The following is a 22461-nucleotide window of genomic DNA, read 5'->3' as shown; positions in this document are numbered from 1 at the left end:
CCTGGAGTCACCCTAGACTGTTCCTAGTCTGGAAGCAAGCCCAATCCATTTTATCTCCTAATATTCTTCCTAATCCTTCCCCGACTCATTCCACTCCACCTGCTGTCATTATAATTTTTGGTCCTCGGTGTCTTTTCTTCTTTACCCATCTAAGTAATAACTGTGGATGGTGGTGAAAGACAGTGTTTTCCCTCTCTCCTTCCATCCCACCTGCATGTCTTCTTGCTTTCTTCTGCTCCTCTCCCTCTCGGCATCAACACATATATTCCCAAACTGTTAGCCTTTATTTGTTGGAATGAAGGGGTGTTCTCATTAGGTAAGAAGAGGTAGATTCCAATAAAATAAGTGGTCCTTCTGACATGAGAGAGAAAGATAAGGACAATTATATAAATATTATTTCAACTTGAATTAATATGTGAGTTATTTCCTTTGAAAGAGACTGGCTTAAAGATCAGGCACCAGTCACATGGGAAAATTGGCCGAAGATAAATGCAGTGATTGTACAGTAAAGCCAAAGCACAAGTTCTTAAAGTCTAGATTTTTAGATAATCACCTTCCCAGACAACAAAAAAATTGGAAAATGCATAAAGTGCCGGAGAACAGGAAGTAGTCTAGGCTAAATGTAATGTAGGACTTGTGGCATCGAAGAGAAGAGGCTAGAAATGTAGAGTTAAGGGAGACCAGTTGGGTTATTGCAGTCATCTAGGTAAGAGACACCGAGGACCAAAAATTATAATGGCAGAAGGTGGAATGGAATGAGTCGGGGAAGGATTAGGAAGAATCTTAGGAGATAAAATGGATCGGGCTTGCTTCCAGACTAGGAACAGTCTAGGGTGACTCCAGATTTCTGACTTGGATGACTAAGGCAATGGTGATCCCACTGATTCATAATGGGAGTTTTCTGTCATGGTGGTCATGGAGGAAAGGGATGTTAGGCGAAGAGTAGAGTATTGTTTTTATGCATGTTGGGTTTTAGGCATATTTGAGAATTGGTGATTTGTCAGGTGAGGATGCTCAGCAATAAATGAGAAATATGGAACCACAAGTAGAACTTAAGAGAGGACTTGAAACCAGAGATTTCTGTCAGGGTGTTTGAGCCTTCGAGGAGGAAGAATTTTTCCTGTACTCATCAAGGGTCTTTGGTGGGTCTAATAATCAGTTTGACATAAGGCAGATTAACAGAAGAAAAACATTTAATTACATATATGTGAGAGTCCCACAAGACAATGAGACCCAAGGACAAGCCGGGCAGTAGAGGCTCATAAGCCGTCTTGAGCTAAGGAGTGGGATAGGGGCTGCACGTAGGAGGGTGATTCACAGGACGATAAGAAGAGCAGATGTTTGGAAATTAGATGTTTGTCCTGCCATACAGATAGATCATTCAGATAAAAAGTTATCTCTTGGTAATAGCTCTTTGTGGGCCAGGACACCTATCTAAATTGTTTCAGGTAATTCAGGGAGATGTAGGAGTTTTTCTTGAGTCTGCTGGGTCTTAGTTGCTTTCAGCTCAAAATATTCTGCATGCCAAAGTGGCACATTTTGGGAAGCTTGTTCTGAACCCCTTTAAGCCCATGAGAATGTATAAAATGGCCATGATAGAGCATATGGAAGGGAGTGTGCCTGGGAAGCACAAATATTTAAGGGACAGGCAGAGGAAACGGAGACTGAAAAAGTATAGGTAGGGAATCAAGAGAAAACAGTATCAGGAGAGGAGAAAGCAAGTATGATGGTTGGCAGTGTCGTATGCTATAGAAAGGTCACCTGGGATGAAGGCTGAGATGAATCCACTGTCTTGGTTATGGGGATGCCACTGGTGATCAATTTCTTTTGTAGGGGAATGCAATCATATTGTACTGGGTTGTGAAGTATAGCCAGAATGTCTGTGAATACACTGTTGACTTCTCTTTTTAAGAGTTTAATAGGGAAGAAAAACAGAAGGAGAGATTTTTTGGATTAGAAAGAATCGGGCATGTTGGTAAGAGAGAAGAAAGAATCAACCTATACATGGGGAACTGGATGGAGCAAGGGAAAGGGGATAATTGATGGCCTAAAGTCACAGAGCATGGGTACAGAAGCAATTGGCCTTGGAGAGAAACCTCTTCATCTGAATATAGAGAAAAAGGTGCTTGAAAAGAAGATTTGAGGCCTTGGGGTCAGAGTTTGAGGAATTCATTTGATGGACTCAAATACCTTAGTAGTAGAAGAGGCCAGTTCCTCTGATGGAACTGAGAAGTAGAAGTGAATAAGGAAGGGAAGTGACTTGATTTGTGAGACCCAGGTTGGGGAGCAATTCTATGGAGAATGTGGAGTTAAGTAAAAGGAATGCCAAGCAAATTTGAGAATTCAGTTGAAATTCAGAGCTCTTTAAGTTACATTTGTGCTATTTATGTTAATATCAATATTAGTGAGTAATAATAGCTATTAATTGAGCTCCTAGTGCAGGGGAGTTCTTATGTGTCAAAACAGCTTCATGGTATAAGGGAGGTGCTATCATTATCCCCATTTTGTAGGGATCAAACTGAGACATAGAGGTCAATAACAGAGAGGTAAGACCACACAGCTGCTAAGTGGCAGAAGCAGGTTTGAACCTGGGCCTTCTGACTGCAGAATACAGTACCCACCTTCCCTCTATACTCTGCCTAAGGAAAGCTGGCCTGATGAGAAGCTGGGGATAGGCAGCGTGAGTGTGATGGATGAAGGGGCAAGAGAACTGAGGGTGCCCATGTGTGTTCTGAAGGTAACTGAGCTCAGGTAGGTAGGAAAGGAAGTGAATCAAAGGCTGGTAGTGAGGGATTTGGGAGTGGAGGTCAAAAAAGAGATTTAGGTGGAATTGGGTAAAGAGAAATATGGGGTACTACGAGTTGTGCTTAGAAGGGGATGGGTTATTTGAGGTATAGCATTTCTGATTAAACCCAAGGCCACCATGTAGTCAAAGAAAGGAATGGCTGAGGGTCAGAGGGGAAATCTTTGGAGTAGAGAAGTCTGGAGGATAGGAGATCTGGATAGAGCAAAAGATGTTGACTTTACTTCTTTAGTGACATTTTTCCTATATGTGATATTATTTTATTAATTTGAGCATTACTCTCTAAATAGTTTGTTTTTAACTGCGTTGAATAATTTAGCCCTTCTTTTTTCACCCTACACATACTTACAAATTGTAATACCCGTCTTATCCTACAAATTATTTCTGTTTGATATTTTAATATCTCTGAAAAATATTTTAAGGTTTTTTTAACAGTTAATTTTTAGTTTCTGAAGTTGAGCAGTTTCTAGCTTAGTCATGACTAATTCTGTCAAATTGAATATTAAGATACATGGATAACATTTTACTACATTTACAACTTAACCTCTAAAATATAATGAGGTAACATTAGGCAAGATAGTTTTTTTTGAGGAGGAAAAAGTAGAATACAGCAAATACTAAATTTTTTTAAAATAAGCTTTTTACTTAAGAATAATTTTAGACTTCTAGAAAAGTTTCAAGGATGATTCAAAGGGTTCCCATATACCCCACACTCAGATTCTCCTATTGTTAATATTTACATTTGTATGGTACATTTGTCATAATTAATGAACAAATATTGATACATTATTATTAACTAAAGGCCATAGTATTTTCAGATTTCCTCAGTTTTTACCTAATGTCCTTTTTCTGCCCCAGGATCCCATGCGGGGATACTACATTGGATTTAGTTGTCACGTCTCAGACTCCTGTTTGTGATAGTTTCTCAGACTTCCGTTGTTTTTGATGACCTTGTCAGTTTTGAGGAGTCCTGGTCAGCTGTTTCGTAGAATATTTCTCAATTTGGGTTTGTCTGATGTTTTTCTCATGATTAGACTGAGGTTATGGGGTTTTTGGAGGAAGACCACAGAAGTAAAGTGCCACTCTCATCACATTATATCAGGACTACCTGCATAAACATGGATTGTCACTGTTGTTTACCTTGTTCACCTGGCTGAGGCAGGGTTTGTAAGAGTTCTCAATTTTAAAGTTAACTGTTTCCACCCCACCTGCCGTCTATACTGAACTCTGTAACGAAGTCCCTCCCTTGAAGAGTGGGGAGTTATGCTTCACCTCTTTGAGGGTGCAATATCTACATAACTTATTTGCAATTATTCTGTACAGGATATTTACCTTTTCTCCCCTATTCATTCACTCATTCATTCATTTATATTACCATGGCTTCACGGATATTTATTTTATACTTTGAGTTTGAATCCAATACTACATTACTTATTTTGTTCAAATTGTTACAACTTTTGCCATTGGGAGCTCTTTCAGTTGTCTTCTGTGTCCCTTTGACATAACTTCATCATCTTTTTTGGAGCACTTCTTTATTTTCTGATACTAAAAAAATACTCTAGATTTATATTGTGTATTCTCTGTCCCAGTGCTAGAATCAGCCATTTCTCAAGGAGTCTTGTTTTCTTTTATTGGCCAGTGGTATTAGAAACCAAAATATGGGCCCTGGGTGTGCTCATTGCTACTGGGGCATCATTGTTTCTATGCCCTCCCAGCTGACAACTTGGAAATGTACTGTGTATACACACATATCTATAATTATTTCTATATATGTCCATCTGTATATATGTATTAAACTAAGCATGAGTTTATACTGAAGTTTCCAGCTCTAATCCAGTATCATGTGGATCAATCTAATCTTTTGCACTCAATTATCTGTAACCTTCCACTCCCACAATGAGAAATCTGGTTCCCACTTCACCATCAGACAAATTTACTTATTTGTTAAATACCAGTATACATGTATAATGGTTTCAGAATTGTTAACCTCTTCCCCCACGAGATAACAATTTTACCAGCTAGAGCAAAGTGCCTATGTACAGTTTCTTTTGTCTTTAGTCTTACAGTCTTAATTCATTTTCAAAGTTACTTAGGTCACCTATTTTTACCCCACTCCCTCCAGTGAGGTTATGTCATGTATTTGGAATGCAGTTAGATTCTTTTGTCACAGGCTACATTCTGCCTGGCATGCCCCAACCTCCTATTGATTTTTTAAAAATTTGCATACACTCTTCATCTGTTCCGTGGGTTTTGACAAATGCATGATGTCATATATCCCCCACTACAGTATCATACAAAATTGTTTCACTACCCTAAAATATTGCCTGTGTTTCACCTATTCTACCCTCTCCTGCTCTCCCTGAACCTCTGGCAGCCGCTGATCTAGTTTTTTGTCTTTATAGTTTTGCTTTTTCCAGAATGTCATATAAATGGAAGCATACAGTAGGTAGCATTTTTCAGATTGGCTTCTTTGATTTATCAATATGCATTTAAGATTCACCCATGGTGTTACATGAATTGATAGTTTGTTCTTTTTTTATCACTGAATAGCATTTAATTGTGTGTACATACCACAATTTGTTTATCCATTCACGTACTCCATTGTGAATAACATTATGAAGCAACCTATCACATTTTGGTTGCTTCTAGTTTGGGGCAATTATGAATACGGCTGGTGTAAACACTTGCATGCAGGTTTTTGTGTGGACATATATTTTTAAATCAATTGAAAAAATACCTAGAAGTGTGATTGTTGGATTGTATGCTATGAATATGTTTAGCATTATAACTGCAATGCTGTCTTTTGAAGTGGCTTCACCATTTTGCATCCCCACCAGCAATGAATGAGTGTTCCTATTGTTCCACATCTTTGCCAGCAATTGGTATTGTCAGATTTTCAGATTGTAGTCATTCTAATAGATATGTAGAAGCATGTCATTGTTTTAATTTACATTTTTCTAATGACAAATGATTTTTAATATCTTTTTATATGCTTTTTTTCCTTTTGTTTACCTTCTCTGATGAGGTGTTTAAGATCTTTTCCCCATGATTTAATTAGGTTGTTTCTTTATTGCTGAGCTTTAAGAGTTCTTTATATATTTTGGATATAAGTACTTTATCATATATGTATTCAGTAAACAATCTCTCCCAGGGTTTGGATGTCTTTTCATTTTCTTTTGACAGTGCCTCTCACAGAGCAAGTTTTTAATTTTAGCGAAGTCCAACTTATATTTTCTTCTATGGATTGTGCTTTTGGTATTATATCTAAAATACTATCATCAAACCCAAGATCATGCAGATTTTTTCCTGTTTTTTTTCTAGAAGTTTTACAGTTTTGCATTTTACTTTTAAGTCTGTGGTCCATTTCAAGGTAATTTTTGTGTAAGATGTGAGGTCTCTGCCTAGGTTTATTTTTCTGCATATGGATGTCTAATTGTTCCAGCACTGTTTGTTAAAAAGAGTGTTTTTTCTCCACTGAATTACCTTTACACCATTATCAAAAGTCAGTTGAGTATATTTGTGTGGGTCTGTCTGTGGGCTCTCTATTCTGTTCCATTGGCCTGTCTGTTCTTTTACCAATGCCGTGCTGTCTTGATTATTGTAGCTTTATAGTAGGTCTTGAAAGTTAATCTATCAGCTTTATTCTTTTTCAGTATTATGTTGACCATTCTAGGCCTTTCGTCTTGCCACATAAATCTTAGGGGGGTGTTCTGTGTTTTAAAAATGAAAAACTAGAAATTGTTAATCCTCAGAGATGCAGAATAAATGTGATGTTTCTTTAATTTTTTTCCCAGGTGGTTCTTTGAGGCTCTGAAGTATCCTAAGTTTTCCAAGGCTAATGTCATCAATGGAATACTCATGACTGTGGTGTTCTTCATAGTGCGGATTGCCTCAATACCTCCTTTTTATGGCTACATTTACTCTGTGTTAGGGACAGAAGCCTACCTGAGGCTTGGATTTTTAATTCAGTGTTCCTGGATCTCTACTTGTGTTGTTTTGGATGTAATGAATGTCATGTGGATGATCAAAATTTCAAAGGGGTGCATCAAAGTCATCTCTCTCATAAGACAAGAGAAAGCCAAAAAGAGTCTTCAGAATGGAAAACTTGACTAAAAGTGGGCTATTGATAAGCATACTTCGTGATTACCCACATTATATCTTCTGATAGGTTGAATTCTTGGCATGTTCTTGTGCTTCTTTATTAATTATATTTGTTATTCTTGGTTTCAATGTCCTTTTTTTCCTAACTGTTAGAAAAGAGAAACTAAAATTTAGTTTTTATCTGAAGATTTATTTTCTGATATTCTTCGGCATTGTAAGCATGGATAAAATCTTCAAGGTTTAAATAAAAATGTATAAATATGGTGGTGAATCTTTTTAGAAACCTGTTAATCAGCATTGGTATTTTTCTCTGTGAAAACATGACTATGCTAATTTGGTGCACTTGGTTTTATGTCACCGATTTTGCTGAAAGAATGGGAACTGCTTTTAAATCTGTAGATAGCTCTCCACATTTTGTTGTATTGCACTCATTTCTTACTATGGCTGTCAATACCTGTGTAGTGTTTAATTTCCAAATTGTTGAAATGTTCTTTTTCTTAGGCTATTAGAAGTGATGTCTTTTTCATTTAGATATGCTGTCATCCACTAATAATGAAGTATTTTGCTTATTTGGGGAATCTTTAATTAGTTAAATTATGGAAAATATTTCTTGCATTTTCAGATTTTTCTGACATCACTTTATTATTTCTATTTTAAACATTTTTTCAAATTATTGCTTTTTTCTTTTGTAGTAAAGCTTAAGACCAATCTAATAGAGCTCCTTAAGAGATGAATTCTTCCTTCTAAACATGCATGTTCTAGATGACTATTTGGGCTAATAGGAGGAATCATTAAGAAAAAAGCTTTAACACTGCTGTCTCTATCTGCGTCCCTTGCACTTTTTCTATGAAAAATATATTATTTCTATTTGCAAAACCTCCCCTGAGTTCAGAACACAACATCATTAGCACCAAAATCTTATGCAATATGTATTTATCATGCTCCTAAGGTAGGTCTCTTCTTGATGAGACCAAGACTACGAAACAAAATCAGTATTCATATTTTACTCACAATTTACACCCATGCTTTTGCTTAACCAGCACTTTGAGTGCTTTGAATTTGTGTCTTTCCTAAAGGATAGGAAAACAATAGATAATTTAATCCAGGCATTCTGATTATCAATATTATTGCTTTATCTGAGGATAAATGACTGGTGACTTATTTTTTCTGTTTGTGGGTATGTTTGTGTTTGCTTTGGTCCTTACAACCCAAATACAGAATTATATAGTTAGCTATTATTGCCTTTATTTATTTTTCTCAAGTACTTTAATGATCATCCTTACCTAAGGAAAAAAATTAATCAGCGGTAAATACTAGAATTTAGTTGAACCCAAACCAGAAGATCTAATTCATTCCGTTTGAAGGAGAATGTGTGACTTACTCTTAGTGTCCATGTTACGATGATGAAGGGAGGCTAGCTGGATATTTCAGGACTTCTGATTTGATGGGATTTGATTGATTTGGCTGTCCCATGCAGATGGGGCCTGATACGTTGTAGAACATTTGAAGAAGGTAATTGAGATCTCGGTCAGTAACTAAATGAAAAATTGAAATTGATTGGCTTATACCAGGTACACTTATTTTTGAAAGACTTAATTAAAGTAATATAAAATATAGGTATTTGTTTTTAAATCTGCTAATATTACATTGATAATTTGTTACTAAATTTAGTGCCTTCTACACATAGGCACTTAAACAGGTATTGGTTGTTTAGCAGGGGTAGGAAAGCACGTGGTTTTATCTTGTTCTTTTCTTGCTCTTTTGCAAGAAAACTGGCTTTTTAAAAGGAAAACATTTATATTAGAAAGCTATTTTGGAAATTCATTCCTTTAGGAAGAAACAAAACTTGAAATAAATATTTTTGACTTTGGATATTTCTGTGGCTTCTGAACACAGATTTTAAACTCACCATCAAAAGGAAGACAATATAGGGCTTCCCTGGTGGCGCAGTGGTTGAGAGTCCGCCTGCCGATGCAGGGGACACGGGTTCGTGCCCCGGTCCGGGAAGATCCCACATGCCGCGGAGCGGCTGGGCCCGTGAGCCATGGCCACTGAGCCTGTGAGTCCGGAGCCTGTGCTCCGCAACGGGAGAGGCCACGACAGTGAGAGGCCCGCATACCATAAAAAAAAAAAAAAGGAAGACAATATAAAGCTATATATTAGTGAGTTTCAATATAGCAATTTCCATTTTTATAGTTATTTCATGCTTAAAACTTCATTTTTACTTTCACCAACAGCACCTTTCTGCAGTATAACCCCTCACTAAGTAAGTGTAATTAAAATATCAATGTGTTGAACTAAAGTTTGTTATTCCCTTAGTCAGCAATTCTTATTTTATGCTGGCTGCACGATAGTTAATTTAATATCCAGATTTAATACCCAAAAGTAGTTTCTATGCATTTCCTCATAAAACAGACATGAAATGAAAAAGACACTGCAAGCTGCCATGCTACTTGAAGTCAGATCTTTACAGGAGCTATACTTTGCTGTTCTGTGATTGTATCCACCTACGTAAGATACAAGTAGTTAAAGACAGAACATTTCATTTGTTAAATGATGAATTTTTTCATTTATTAAATGACAAACTTTTGCTAGACATTTTATGTATTAAATATTTTGACTACATGGATTAATTTAAATGATTCTATTAGGCATTCTGATATTTAACAACTTAAAATATTTATAGAAAATGAAAACAAATTGGTATAAATTTTTAAGCAACTCTATTTTTGTAGAAAAAGATTAGTGACAACCTGTAACTATAAAGATGTTCTCTGAACGTGTAGTACTCTAGAAAATAAAAATTCTTACAAAATTTTGAAAATGAATGAAAATCAACAAAATAACATGTAAGATCATAACTGCATTAGATATTTTATTTGAGAGAATTTAGAAATTATGAGCTTTAGTTTATAGCGTCTGCATTATTGTGCCTAAAATCTTTTTAATGAATATTATTTGCATTTACTTAAAACAATATGGAGTTATATCTGAATGCAAAGAAATGAACTCCTGCTTAAATTGTCTTGATACATCATAGTAAGTTGAAATGTAATTTTTATTCCAACTGTTCGTTTTGGTATTTCATGGATTAGCCGTATGTTAAGAGAAATAATGTCCTCACCATTCCTAAGAGTGACTGATATACTGTGGATGACCCAGTACTGTTGTAAAGGACTAGTTTTAGAAACTACCTGGTTTATAGGTGTTTGAATCAAATTCTTTTCTAAATTTTAATAACCTATTTGACTCAAATCAAAATTTTGCTAAAAGTATCAGTTTTTAAATTGTATGCTTTCTCTGAGGTGCATCGGGCATTTGGAGAATGGTTCTTCCCTTTACTGTTGGTTACACCAGTTGTTATCATGTATTTAGAAATATTCTTCTCATGGAGATATACAGGGGAAAAATGTGTTGTAATATTCATGTTTGTTCTGCTTCATTTTTAAGGAAAATAAACATGTTCCAAAGGACACTATTAAAATAAGTGTTTGAACAAATTTCAGTTTCTAGGTTACTCTTCACTCCAAATATGTAAATATACATTTGAATTGGCTTTAAGTGGTTTAATCTGTTGGATGAAATTGAAAAGTCCATGTCATTGTTGACATCATCAATTATACTTCATAGAAGACTATTTATTTATGTGTTTTGGATTCCATAAGAAGCAAACTGGTATAATTTTATCAGAAGTGTGGTACAGTATGTCTCAACAGGTACAAACCAGCACAGCAGCGAGACCCCTCCTGTGCTGAGAGGCCTGGGGCACACACACACACCTTCCCAGCCTTAACCACAGCAGGTTGACAATAGACACACTAAACCTACTGAAAGTGAATTCTGACTTGAAAAACACGTGTGATATGTGTGAGAACAAGGAAAAGCCAGCAGGACCTGGGGTTGGAGGAGACAGCATGACTGATTTGCCCTTAAGAGCCATGATGCTCCTCCTTCAATCCAGAAGTTTTCTCTCTGAATCCCTTGAGCCTTCCATCTCTTCCTCCTAATACCCTAAAGACTTCATCAGCACCTCCCTCCTTTATACTAACACCTTTCTGTGTCAACTTTTGAGACCTCCCCATACCTGTAAGCTTGCCAGTCTATTGTGGCAAATTTAAAAGTTCGCAAGTGTGTTCTTTTATTGAAAAAAAAAACCCCAAAAACATTGCAGTAAGTTTCAGTAGTGAACAAACTATAATTTATTGAGAGGCTATAGGAAGCCACTTAACATTTAATAATGCTTATTTACAACACCAAGCAAAGCTTATAATGTTATGGTTTTATTGAGAAACACCCGTAGTCTCTTTCTTAAACTGACTTAGCAATAAGAGCTTTATAACGTGTTTCAGCTGGGGATTCATTGCAAGCATGTAAATTATCTAAATGTTCTTCCTCAGACCCTCTGACAGGCAGAGGAGGAACCGAGGTAGCTGTGTGTTATGAGGAGGGTGTGCTGGCCTGTGGCAGCATTACTGAGTCCTGCTCTTTCATCAAGCAAACTCAGTTATGGTCCTGTTTCTTTTTTTTTTTTTTTTTTTTTTTTTTTTTTTGTGGTATGCGGGCCTCTCACTGTTGTGGCCTCTCCCGTTGCAGAGCACAGGCTCCGGACGCACAGGCTCAGCGGCCATGGCTCACGGGCCCAGCCGCTCCGCGGCATGTGGGATCTTCCCGGACCGGGGCATGAACCCATGTCCCCTGCATCGGCAGGCGGACTCCCAACCACCGCGCCACCAGGGAAGCCCGGTCCTGTTTCTTTTAAAAACAAGCTTATAGCGAGTGGATTACTCAGGGTGTTTTCCAAAGTACAACACCCAAGTATTTGATCCCTGTCCCTTTTTAGCCCAGACCTCTTAACTATCTCTGTTAGCTTTGATAAGGTCATACCTTTCTTTGGAAGATATTTTGGGTGGCAGTGAAGCTAAAGATTGGTTTGTTTGCATTGAAAATGTTTACACTGATTCCCTGTAAGCAGTAGACAGTTTTGAAATCAGGCCCGATATTTAAGACCAAAAAAAAAAAAAAAAAATTCTAAATCTCAAAGATATAAATACCTCTGGCTGAAAACTCGTTAATTATTATCTGTATGTTTTTTCCTTTATATCTTTATGTAATTCTTTCTGTAATTAAGTGTGCATTAAGGTATTTGCCACTCCTTGGTTAATGAAGCATAAAAATATAACTGTAAATAAAATATGCCCTATATTTTTCTGTTTCTTGCTTGGTTTGCTTCTAATACGATTATGTCTACTTTTTACTCAAGGAATTTTTGCACAGATAATACTCTTACTAACTTGTAACTGGGATGAGTTATGAGATTTGGGGGTAATTATTTGATTTTGTAATGATAACTTTTAGACATAGATTTAATTTGAAAAAGTTACTTGAAACCTGAAGTAAATGTGACAGCTATAGTGATACACAATTTTTCTCTGAGAATATATCACATTAATATTTAATTGTCAAAGATTTTAGAAGTCTTTCAAAATACATTTATTACCTTTGAGAACACACCTTCTAATGTACTTCCATAAGGCTGAAGAACTTTTATTTACAGAATGTAAGACTTGGTAATTTACAAATCAGTGTTACTCAGATTTATCAGATATTAAAATAGCAACTTAGTATTCTTGTTTTGTTTCTGGTGGTGCTTTGGAGGGGTTAGTGGACATCTTTAGGTATTTCCCTTAAAAATTTGAAATGTTTGTATACTTTGTATGTGTGCCATTTTAAAGTATATGCAAGCTCTAAGCAATAATCTGCATGTTATACAAGGTTGGCATTACTTTGTCATGACAATTTTATTATTTTAAGAATGTATAAAATCAATATCCTATATATAAATCACTCCAAACCCACTCCCCAATGAAAACACTGGGATTTTCTTGTGTTAGAACACTACTAATAATGTGGTGCAAAGCTTTGTATTTTGTGAAAAAAATAAAATCACAATTATTTGTGCAAAAGTTGGAGTCTACAAGGGGTACGCTTGAATAATAATTAATGGGTGATAAAAATTACTTTTCTCACATCCAATCATCTCTCCTAGCATCTGAATCCTAACGTTAATATTCACTCTTCATGATGCTTGTAGAGCTTGTTTACCCCCTTCCCTCCCTCCTTTCCTCCCCCCCCCCCCCCCGCCCCCAAGGCCCCAGCCTTGTAGCAAATCAGAAGGCGCAGCAAACATTTTAGTCCTGCTTATTAAGGGAAGGAATGGTGCTATCTAATCAATAGGCTCCTTTAGATTGAGTAAGACGCTGGCAATTATGTTTTTAATCTCCTTCCCTTTGTCCCTTAGGCCTCTCATGTGGTCTTTAGTGTTTTTCCCAAATGTCTTGGCTGGAATTCCTACCTTCCCAAATTGCCTGTGGTCTTAACGTTGCATCTTGGTCTGAGACTATCCAGTAGATCAGGAAGCAGAGCGCTAATTGAATAGAATACTGAAGTGGTTTGGCCTGTGGACAGTAGCATGAGTCATGCTTCAGAACATGCCTAAAATGTTGTGTCAGGACTGGCAAAGGAACAGCTGAATTTCAAAATTAAATAGCAGTCACAGCTGTCAGTGGAGGCAGGTCACAGGTAAAATTCCAAGGATTCAGAAGTCCTCTAAGCAAGTGGAAATGGGCGCTCTCTCCCCTACCTCAGTCTGTCTCAAAGATGAGTCACCCTTTATTCTCCTATTTTCCAGTCTTCATCAAAGCCTGCATACTGCTTTCCCTCCCTTTTGATTGTCCTTAAACATATACAAAATAAGCGATGATGGCAGATTTGCAACTTTCGCTCATGTGAGTAACTGATCATCTGACAGATGTTCCTGGATGCTCCCACAAAATTAGGCTCTTCATCTACGGCCTGTGTACCCCCTTCTGCCCAATGAGCCCATTGTTGCTTCTGGCACAGTGCTCCTAGGTCCTCCCTGCCCTGGCTAAACAGCCCCTTCCTCTTTTCATCTACCCCCAGCTAAATTGTACTGCCACATCTAGTTTTATTATTTTCCCCAAATCTTTGGTTATACCACTCCAGAAATTACCTGAGCAGAACTTTCAAAGAAGGTGACTTGTAGGGAGAAAGGAAAAGTCAGTAATGGTGGGCTGCATTTCTGCTGAGGATAAAGTTCAAGGACAGATGAAAATTTGGAAAGAATGACACAGGAAAGGAAGGAGAAAGGACTTCAGAGAATAGGAAGAATAAGAAAATGCTATGTATGTGTCCACTGCACTGGGTGACATGAACTTATCAAGAAAAATGAATATAATGAAATTCCTATACGTGGTATAAGAATTTTAATGTCTTTTCTATATTAAGATAAAATATTCACATTATTCATTTTAGATGCCTTTCTATATGTATGTGTTTATATGTAGGGATATTGTGTGTGTGCGTGTGTGCATGTGTGCACACATAGAAGAGAGCATATCTTAGCAGTGTTTCACCCACTGCGGACAATCAGATGCCTTGCTGTGGACGCAGGAATGAGGAGGTGACCTTTGTGGAGCAGTGGTCCTAGTGGGCTGCCGGAGCCTGCAGGAAACTCCACGTCCTGAGAGCTGTTGTAGTTACCAAAAGCCAAACTATGCCCAACAATTCAACTTCCTGGAATGATTTGTGTTGTCAGGTAGCCTCATCATGAGAGGTTTTAGAAGATCATGAGCAGTTTCTAACGTCTACTGTGCTGTGGACAGAAAGGAGGCATGAATGGATGCGGCACAAGAGGGTAGGATTTTGTTTGAACTGTAAATTGGAAAAGAGCAATTTGGAAAGTGAGGTGCCTGAGAGCCTAAGGGAACCAAGAAGATGTATCTTTTTTTTTTTTTAAGAGATATCTTTTTATTTATTTATTTATTTATTTATGGCTGTGTTGGGTCTTCGTTTCTCTGCGAGGGCTTTCTCTAGTTGCAGCAAGCGGGGGCCACTCTTCATTGTGGTGTGTGGGCCTCTCACTGTCGCGGCCTCTCCTGTTGCAGAGCACAAGCTCCAGATGCACAGGCTCAGTAGTTGTGGCTCACGGGCTCTAGGGCGCAGGCTCAGTAGTTGTGGCTCACGGGCCTAGTTGCTCCGCGGCACGTGGGATCTTCCCAGACCAGGGCTCGAACCCGTGTCCCCTGCGTTGGCAGGCAGACTCTCAACCACTGCGCCACCAGGGAAGCCCTAGAAGATGTATCTTAATCTCTGTGAATCTTAGTTTACCTGTAAAAACATTTGAAGTATCTCTGGTGTTTCTTCCAACTCTTGTGTCATATTTGTAAGAGCTCCAATTTGAACAAAACAACTAGGAAGGAGCAGAAGTAGCTCTAAGCTTGGTCATGTGATTGAAATAACATTTGAGGGAGATTCTCAGTGTCCAGTGAATGGGAGGACAGAGATAGGTTAGTGATGGAGAAACCAGCCAAGCAACTACAAAGTGGTTAGTTAAGCCAGATGTGTGCCCAAGACAAGGAAGAAAAAACAGATGGGCCAGATCTGATAAATATTGCAGAGGGAGAGCCAGAGAGATTAGAAAAACTCAATATGACTCACGAATGAGTCTGTGGAACTGAAAGGTGACAGATGCTAGTGGTTGTGACATCAGAATGTGGGATGCCATGGACTGAGCGGGAGGTTGGAGAGTAGGCAGCTCTTAGGGGACATCATGGATGAGACGGAAAAGGGGGAAGTAAGGTCTGGGGTCTTTTGCCATGAATGAGGAAAGAGAAGGTATGGTAGTGGAAGGGCAGAATGGAGCCTGTGGTGGGTGTCACATAACGGCAACGTGAAGAATTCAATCTGGGAGAAAGAAAATGTCTCTCAAAGTGCCTCACTGTCACTGTGTGGTTTCAACTGCTTTTCTCATTTCGGACCCACAGTCTTGCCTTGACCCCTCGTGTCTGCGTTCCAGGTTCCTGACTGGTCACTGATTCAGGCTCTCCACTCCATCCTCATGAATCATTACTCCCCATGGTTTCTGCCCAGTGCCATCCAGAGTTTGGGAAAGGTCTAGAGATGATGGTAAGAGGCCCAAAGAACAAGGCCCTTCTATGGAGTCTGGCTGCAGGTCCCTGGAGAGGGCGCAGCCTTGCAATGGGATTGACTCCTCAGGTGAGCTGGTCTTTGGATGGTGAGAGGAGGGGCAGAAGTTCCAAGGGTGTAGCAGAAGCTGGCGTGTCCTGGAGCAGGGGCAGGGAGGCTGCAGTGATTGTGCTAGGGCTCCAGTCTTAGTTCATGAATCGCCAAGGGGTTCCCTCCCGGCCTGCCGTAGTCTCCTGATTGGTCTCTTCCACTCCACGCTCTCCCTGCTCATCCGTCACCCCTGCTACTGACCAACACATTTAAAAACACAGCTTCAATTTGTGTCACAGCCCTCCTCTACTCCCAAGCCTAAATTCCTTAAACCAACTCCATCTACTCAAGCCCCACCAGCTGGGTACCATGACCAGCACCCGCTCGTCCAGCCACAAGCCTTTGCACTTGCTGTGCCTCTTTCCGCTCACACATCTGTCGCCTACTCATGCTCGAGACACGTATTAAGAGTACTGGTTCTGGGCTTCCCTGGTGGCGCAGTGGTTGAGAGTCCGCCTGCCGATGCAGGGGACACGGGTTCGTGCCCCGGTCCGGGAAGATCCCACATGCCGCGGAGCGGCTGGGCCCGTGAGCCATGGCCGCTGAGCCTGCGCGTCCGGAGCCTGTGCTCCGTAACGGGAGAGGCCACGACAGTGAGAGGCCCGAGTACCGCAAAGAAAAAAAAAAAAAAGTACTGGTTCTTTTTTTACCAACACAAAACAAAACAGACAAATGAGTTCAGGTAGAACCGAGAGGAATAAGCTCATCGAATCATTTTAATATTTATTAAGCGCTGGCTAGATTGCGAAGTGGGTTCCTGGAACAACCGGGGTGAAGAAACCCATTCTTGCCTGCGTCTGGATCTCAGAACTTCCATCCTGAGTAAGCCTCTGAGCCACAGCCAAGCCGTTATGTTTTCTCTCAGCCTAAAGGTCAAAATTAGTTCACCCACCTCCACTGATTGGGCAAGTTGTGGGAGCTCAGCCCTCTTCAGCCTCCTGCACAGACTTGGATGTTTTTGAGTAACGTGGAGGAAGGACTTCATCTGGGAGCCTGGAAAACTGAATCCCAGTTCTGGCTCTACCACCGACCACTAGCCATCTTAGCCAAGTGCTTTCACCTCACTGGCATTTGTTTTTTCATCTGTAAAGTGAGGAGTTGAATTGGGAATTGAAGGCCCCTTTTCTTTCGAATTCTATGATAATGGTAATTAGCCCAGGGTATGGCAGACCCGGCAGACTGCAATTCTAGTTTATTGGTTTCAGTTGTGTAAGTTTTGGGGAGCCGGCTTAGATTCTACTTTTGATTGTGACTGTATGCCCTTGAGTGAGGCCCCTTGTTTATGATTCTACCTTCCTCACTTGCAAGAGGAGATGGTATCACTTGCAATCAATGAAGCTAGCCAGAAAGGCTGAGTATAATATTTGCTGAGTGCTTCAACATTTTTAGGGGAAAGAGATAAAGTTTTAATGATGTTCTTTCCCACTATATTTCAAGCCAATTTTTAAAGTGCTTTTCCTAGTGTTAACCTTTGGAAGATGTAAACATCTTGATCATGGTATCCAAATATGGAACCCATTTTCTTTGTTTCCCACAATGAAATATCAGAAAGGAAAATAGGTGACTGATGAAAATGTAAATAGTAAGTTATTTATTTCTTTCTCTCCAAAACAAAAAATCTGAAAATCTGAATCCAATTATTTTGAGGAGCCAGTTACCATCAATGGGTCAATTACCTTGATTGACTCCGTATTGTGTAATCGGACTTTCCATAAGATTTCTGTGTTCTTAGTGACCCTGAGTGTGGGCTGCTGGAGTTGTTTGGTGGACTTTGTGCAGAGGCCAGGATGAACTGGGGTGGGGGAATTATGCTGACAGTGTTTATTGTCTGTGACTTGGTTGGGTAGTATACTTGTTTCCTGCAACTTGATTGGTCTTATCTGACTGGTGATGGAATTATCTATAGTAAAGAACCACTCCAGATTTTTCAATCAGTAGATGGATTCTCTAAGGCACTGTATCATGAAGAAAGTAATGTAAGAAGTAGCTCTGCATTGCTCTAGGGGAAAATGTGAATGATTTCTTAGCATTGTAATGAGCTAATTATAAACACTAATTAGAATTTATATTCTAAAGAATAGAAGAGAAAATGGATGTGACATTATGTTAGTATTTTTCTTTAAAAATGACTAAAAGGAAAACTTTCATAACCTGGGACCATTCTTTTTAGAAAGGGACCTCAGGTTTTTATTAAAAATGCAAAGCCAGAAGGAAGATGTTTACACTTCATTGTCTATCCCTTTCATGACTCTCCAATCATTAGTTTCAACTCTTGAATATCCTTATCCCGGATCTAACCAAATATGTACATTTTCAGTGTTTAACCAATGCTTCAGAGACCTGCTGGAAAATCATTCAATCCTGTGTAGTTGGAGCCGTCACAAATTCATGATCTCGGTCACGAATAAATAAAAAACATTTATTCTGTAGGTACCAGACACCATGCAAGGCAGAGGATACAGACAGTGAACAACACTGTTGGGGGCCTTGCCCACAGAGAGCTGGACGGGAGTAGAGAGGTAAGGAACAGGAAAGCATATGGTATGTCAAGCGACTCTGTAGGGCGTGCTTTCCCTCTTCGATCCCAGATCTCGCATAGTGTTTCACACATAGTGATTCACACAATCAAAAAACATTTCACCAGCACTTACTATGTACCAGGATTTATTTCAGGCTTCGGAGATACATCAGGGAACAGGCAGGCAAGGAAGTCTGCTACCTTAGAACTTACATTCTAGCAGCTGGAAAATGGCAGTAAACAAGTCTGAAGAAAAGAAATAAATATACAAGGTAATTTCAGGTAGTCAAAAGTGCTAAGAAAGAAATAAAAGGGGAGATTGGGGGCATTTTAGAAAGCCCACTCTGTGGAGGTGACCCTTGCACTAAGACCAGGCAGAATCTGCAAGTATTGTGAAGAGTATTCTAGGCAGAGGAAAACAGCAGGTGCAAATTCCCTGAGGTGGGGATACTTTGGTGTGTTCAATGAAAAGGCAGCCAGTGTGACTGGGGCACTGTTAGGAGGAGGAGAGAGATAAGACATGGGGAGAGATAAATAGGCACCAGACCACATTGGGCCTTTAGGCCATTGTGAAATGGTTGGCTTCTCATCATGCTTAGAATAAACATTCCAGGTTTTAAGCAATCCAGGTGAGAAATGAGGGGGGCTCATGAAGGCTTTCAAACAATTTTTTACTATAGTCCACAAGAAGAAACATATTTTTTATGGTAACTCATTACATAAACACATATTCATAAACAAAAATTTCATGAGACAATACTCTTACCATGAGTGATGCATCCTGAGATTTTCTATTCGATTTCACTGTAAAAGAAGAAATACTGGTTGTTTGTTACCTATTAAACTGATTTCATAACTCACCAGTGGGTTGCAACTCACAGTTTGCAAAATGCTGGTTCAGACTAAAGTGCTGACAGTAGAGAAGGAGAGAAATGAACATATTCAGGATGTATTTTATTTTTTTTTAATTAATTTATTTTTATTTTTGGCTGTGTTGGGTCTTTGTTGCTGCACGTAGGCTTTCTCTAGTTGCGCTGAGCGGGGGCTACTCTTCGTTGTGGTGCGTGGGCTTCTCATAGCAGTGGCTTCTCTTGTTGCAGAGCACGGGCTCTAGGTGCGTGGGCTTCAGTAGTTGTGGCACGTGGGCTCAGTAGTTGTGGCTCGTGGGCTGTAGAGTGCAGGCTCGGTAGTTGTGGCACACGGGCTTTGTTGCTCCTTGGCATGTGGGATCCTCCCAGACCAGGGCTCGAACCCGTGTCTTCTGCGTTGGCAGGCAGATTCTTAACCACTGCGCCACCAGGGAAGACCTCAGGGTGTATTTTAGAAGCAGAGTTGACAGTGGTCATTGATAGACTTGAGGGAAAGTAAAGGGAAAAGCCTGATAAATGATGATTTTCTATGATTTTGGCTTGAACAAATGGGAGAATGGTGGTCCTGTATCATAAGATGGGGAAGACCAAGGAAGGAACATGTTTGAGGAGTAGAGGGGAAATCGAGAAATCTTCACTTAAACACTTCAAAAAACTCTGATTGTAAATGTTCTTGGGCATAAAGATCTGCAATATTAATTGCTCAAATTACAAGCCGACAATAAAACAATCTTTTTATGTAAACTCTTAAAATTAAAAACACTTTTTAAATGTTAATTTTATTTTTATCATAGAAATAAAATCTGCTTACTAAACTAAAAATGAAAGAAATATGATCCATGGTCTACCCACAAAAAAATGACCATGGTTAATTTTTTAATGTTTCCTTAATGTAATTTTCTCCATGCGTATTTTTTTGGTCATTGTCTAATCTTTCATAAAGATAATTGTTTAGGATTGGAATTATATAAGCAGTTTAGAGATAATCAATGGTTTTGGAGGCAGAGAAATTTATGATCATTGATGTTTAATGAGTAGCCTTACTTTTGTAATAAAATCATTTTAATGAGGAACCCAGTATTCACTCCAATGTTTTTTCAAACTTTAAAAATCCATATACATGATCACATCATAATTTATAACCAGTTTTGGATATGTGCCGATATTTGCACATCTATACTCATCCTTCCGTATCCTCAGGGGACTGGTTCCAGGACCTGCTTCAGATACCAAAATCTGAGGATGCTCATGTCCCTTATATAAAATGGCATAGTATTTGCATATAACCTACAGACACCCTCCCATATACTTTAAATCATCTATTACTCATAGTACCTAATACAATGTAAATGCTATGTAAATAGTTGCTGGCCCACAGGCAAATTCAAGTTTTGCTTTTGGGGACTTTCTGGAATCCTTTTTTCTATATATTTTCAGGCTGCTGTTGGTTGGATCCACAGATGCGGCACCTGTGGATATGAAGGGCCGACTACTACTTCACACACTCTCCAACATCCATCTTTGTTTCCACTGAGAATCCTGGCTACACAGGCTTCCAAATTTTTCAATTATAAAATAATTAAATATGCTTGTCTGAATTACATGTGCTCTTTCTGGCCTCTTTCACTTCCCATCTGATGCATCCCTTAAAAAACTACATGCTTGGGACTTCCTTGGTGGCACAGTGGTTAAGACCCCGCCTGCCAATGCAGGGGACACAGGTTCGAGCCCTGGTCTGGGAAGATCCCACATGCCAAGGAGCAACAAGTCCATGTTCCACAACTACTGAGCCTGCGCTCTAGAGCCTGCATGCCACAACTACTGAGCCCACGTGCCACAACTACTGAAGCCCGGGCGCCCTAGAGCCTGTGCTCTGCAAGAAGAGAAACCACTGCAACGGGAAGCCCACGCACAGCAACTAGAGAAAGCCCACGTGCAGCAACGAAGACCAATGCAGCCAAAAATAAATAATAAATAAATAAATTTTAAAAAGCTACATGCTTCTCAGCCTCCTCCAAGGCTCCATTCCTCTATGACACGTGATTACATCAAGCCCAGCTGGGCTTTCATACAACAAAGTGTATTTCACGGTTCTCATAAGACTGTCAGATACTGTGTTTGTGGTCATCTGAAATCCACAAAAATATTTTCTCTCAGACTCAACCGTCTGTGAAGCATTGTCCTAGGCTTTATGTAAACAAATATAGGGCGAACAAGGCCTCTGCCCTCAAGGGGTTTATAATCTGATCTCATTGCCAAGCAGCTTTTTGAAAAGAAATTTTTTGTTTTAGAGCAATTTAACATTTACTTTAAAATTATGAAGATAATACAGAGTGCCCGTATACGCCAAACCGTTTCCCCTATTATTAACTTTTATATTAGTATGGTGCATAATTTTACAGTCAATTTAAATCATATCAGTGATAAAATTTTGAATTCTGACCTTTTCACATTACAGAATATCCTAAACATTGTTTCCACTTAAAATGAACATAACTGTTGGCCAGATATTCTAGATATTACCTGTGCCAGCCACTCCCTTTATTAGATGAGGAAACAGAGGCATGGAGAGATCTTACGTGTTTTGGCAAAGGCCAGAGCAGCGTATAAAACCACAGCTGCAGGTCCTTCAGTGTCACGTGGCTGCTCCTTACCTCGCAGGGAGAAGACGTGAGGATGTAGGGGATACTTCGTGCATTCATTCAACCAAGTCACTGAGTGCCCACGGAGTATCAGAGGTTATTCAGGCGGTGGGGAAAAGGTAACAAAGCTGTTCAATCCCTACCCTCCAGGAGCTGATGTTGTAAACATCTTTGAATTGAGATCACAGGGTACGAGGATATTGAGTGTCTGCTTTACTTCAGTCAAGTGGCCAGGGGAAAAGTGTACTGGGAAATGGAAGCCGAACATAATTTCAGAGGATTTGTGTGGTAGGATGACTAACGGTCCCCCAAAGATGTCCATGTCCTAATCCCTGGAATCTGTGAATGTGTTACCTTACATGGCAAAAGGGACTTTGCAGATGTGATTAAGGATCTTGATTATCCAGGTGGGCCCAATGTAATCACAAAAGT

General features: G+C 39.3%; 1 protein-coding gene across 5 annotated transcripts in view; it reads left to right on the top strand.

Annotated features, from left to right (window-relative positions):
- Positions 1-11421, top strand: part of LOC309958201 (TLC domain-containing protein 4-like) — a 65131-nt gene extending 53710 nt beyond the window's left edge. For all 5 annotated transcript variants that reach the window (XM_082833888.1, XM_082833884.1, XM_082833886.1 and 2 more), the window contains one exon: positions 6598-11421. In XM_082833888.1, the coding sequence (XP_082690014.1) occupies positions 6598-6916 (319 nt within the window). In that variant the 3' untranslated portion in view covers positions 6917-11421. The remainder of the gene's footprint in view (positions 1-6597) is intronic.
- The last annotated feature ends 11040 nt before the right edge of the window (positions 11422-22461 follow it).

This window comes from Leucopleurus acutus (genome assembly GCF_964270905.1).
Source record: "Leucopleurus acutus genome assembly, chromosome: 2".
Taxonomy (NCBI): domain Eukaryota; kingdom Metazoa; phylum Chordata; class Mammalia; order Artiodactyla; family Delphinidae; genus Leucopleurus; species Leucopleurus acutus.
Note: the sequence above shows the minus strand (reverse complement) of the source record. Positions and strands in the feature narration are given on the sequence as shown.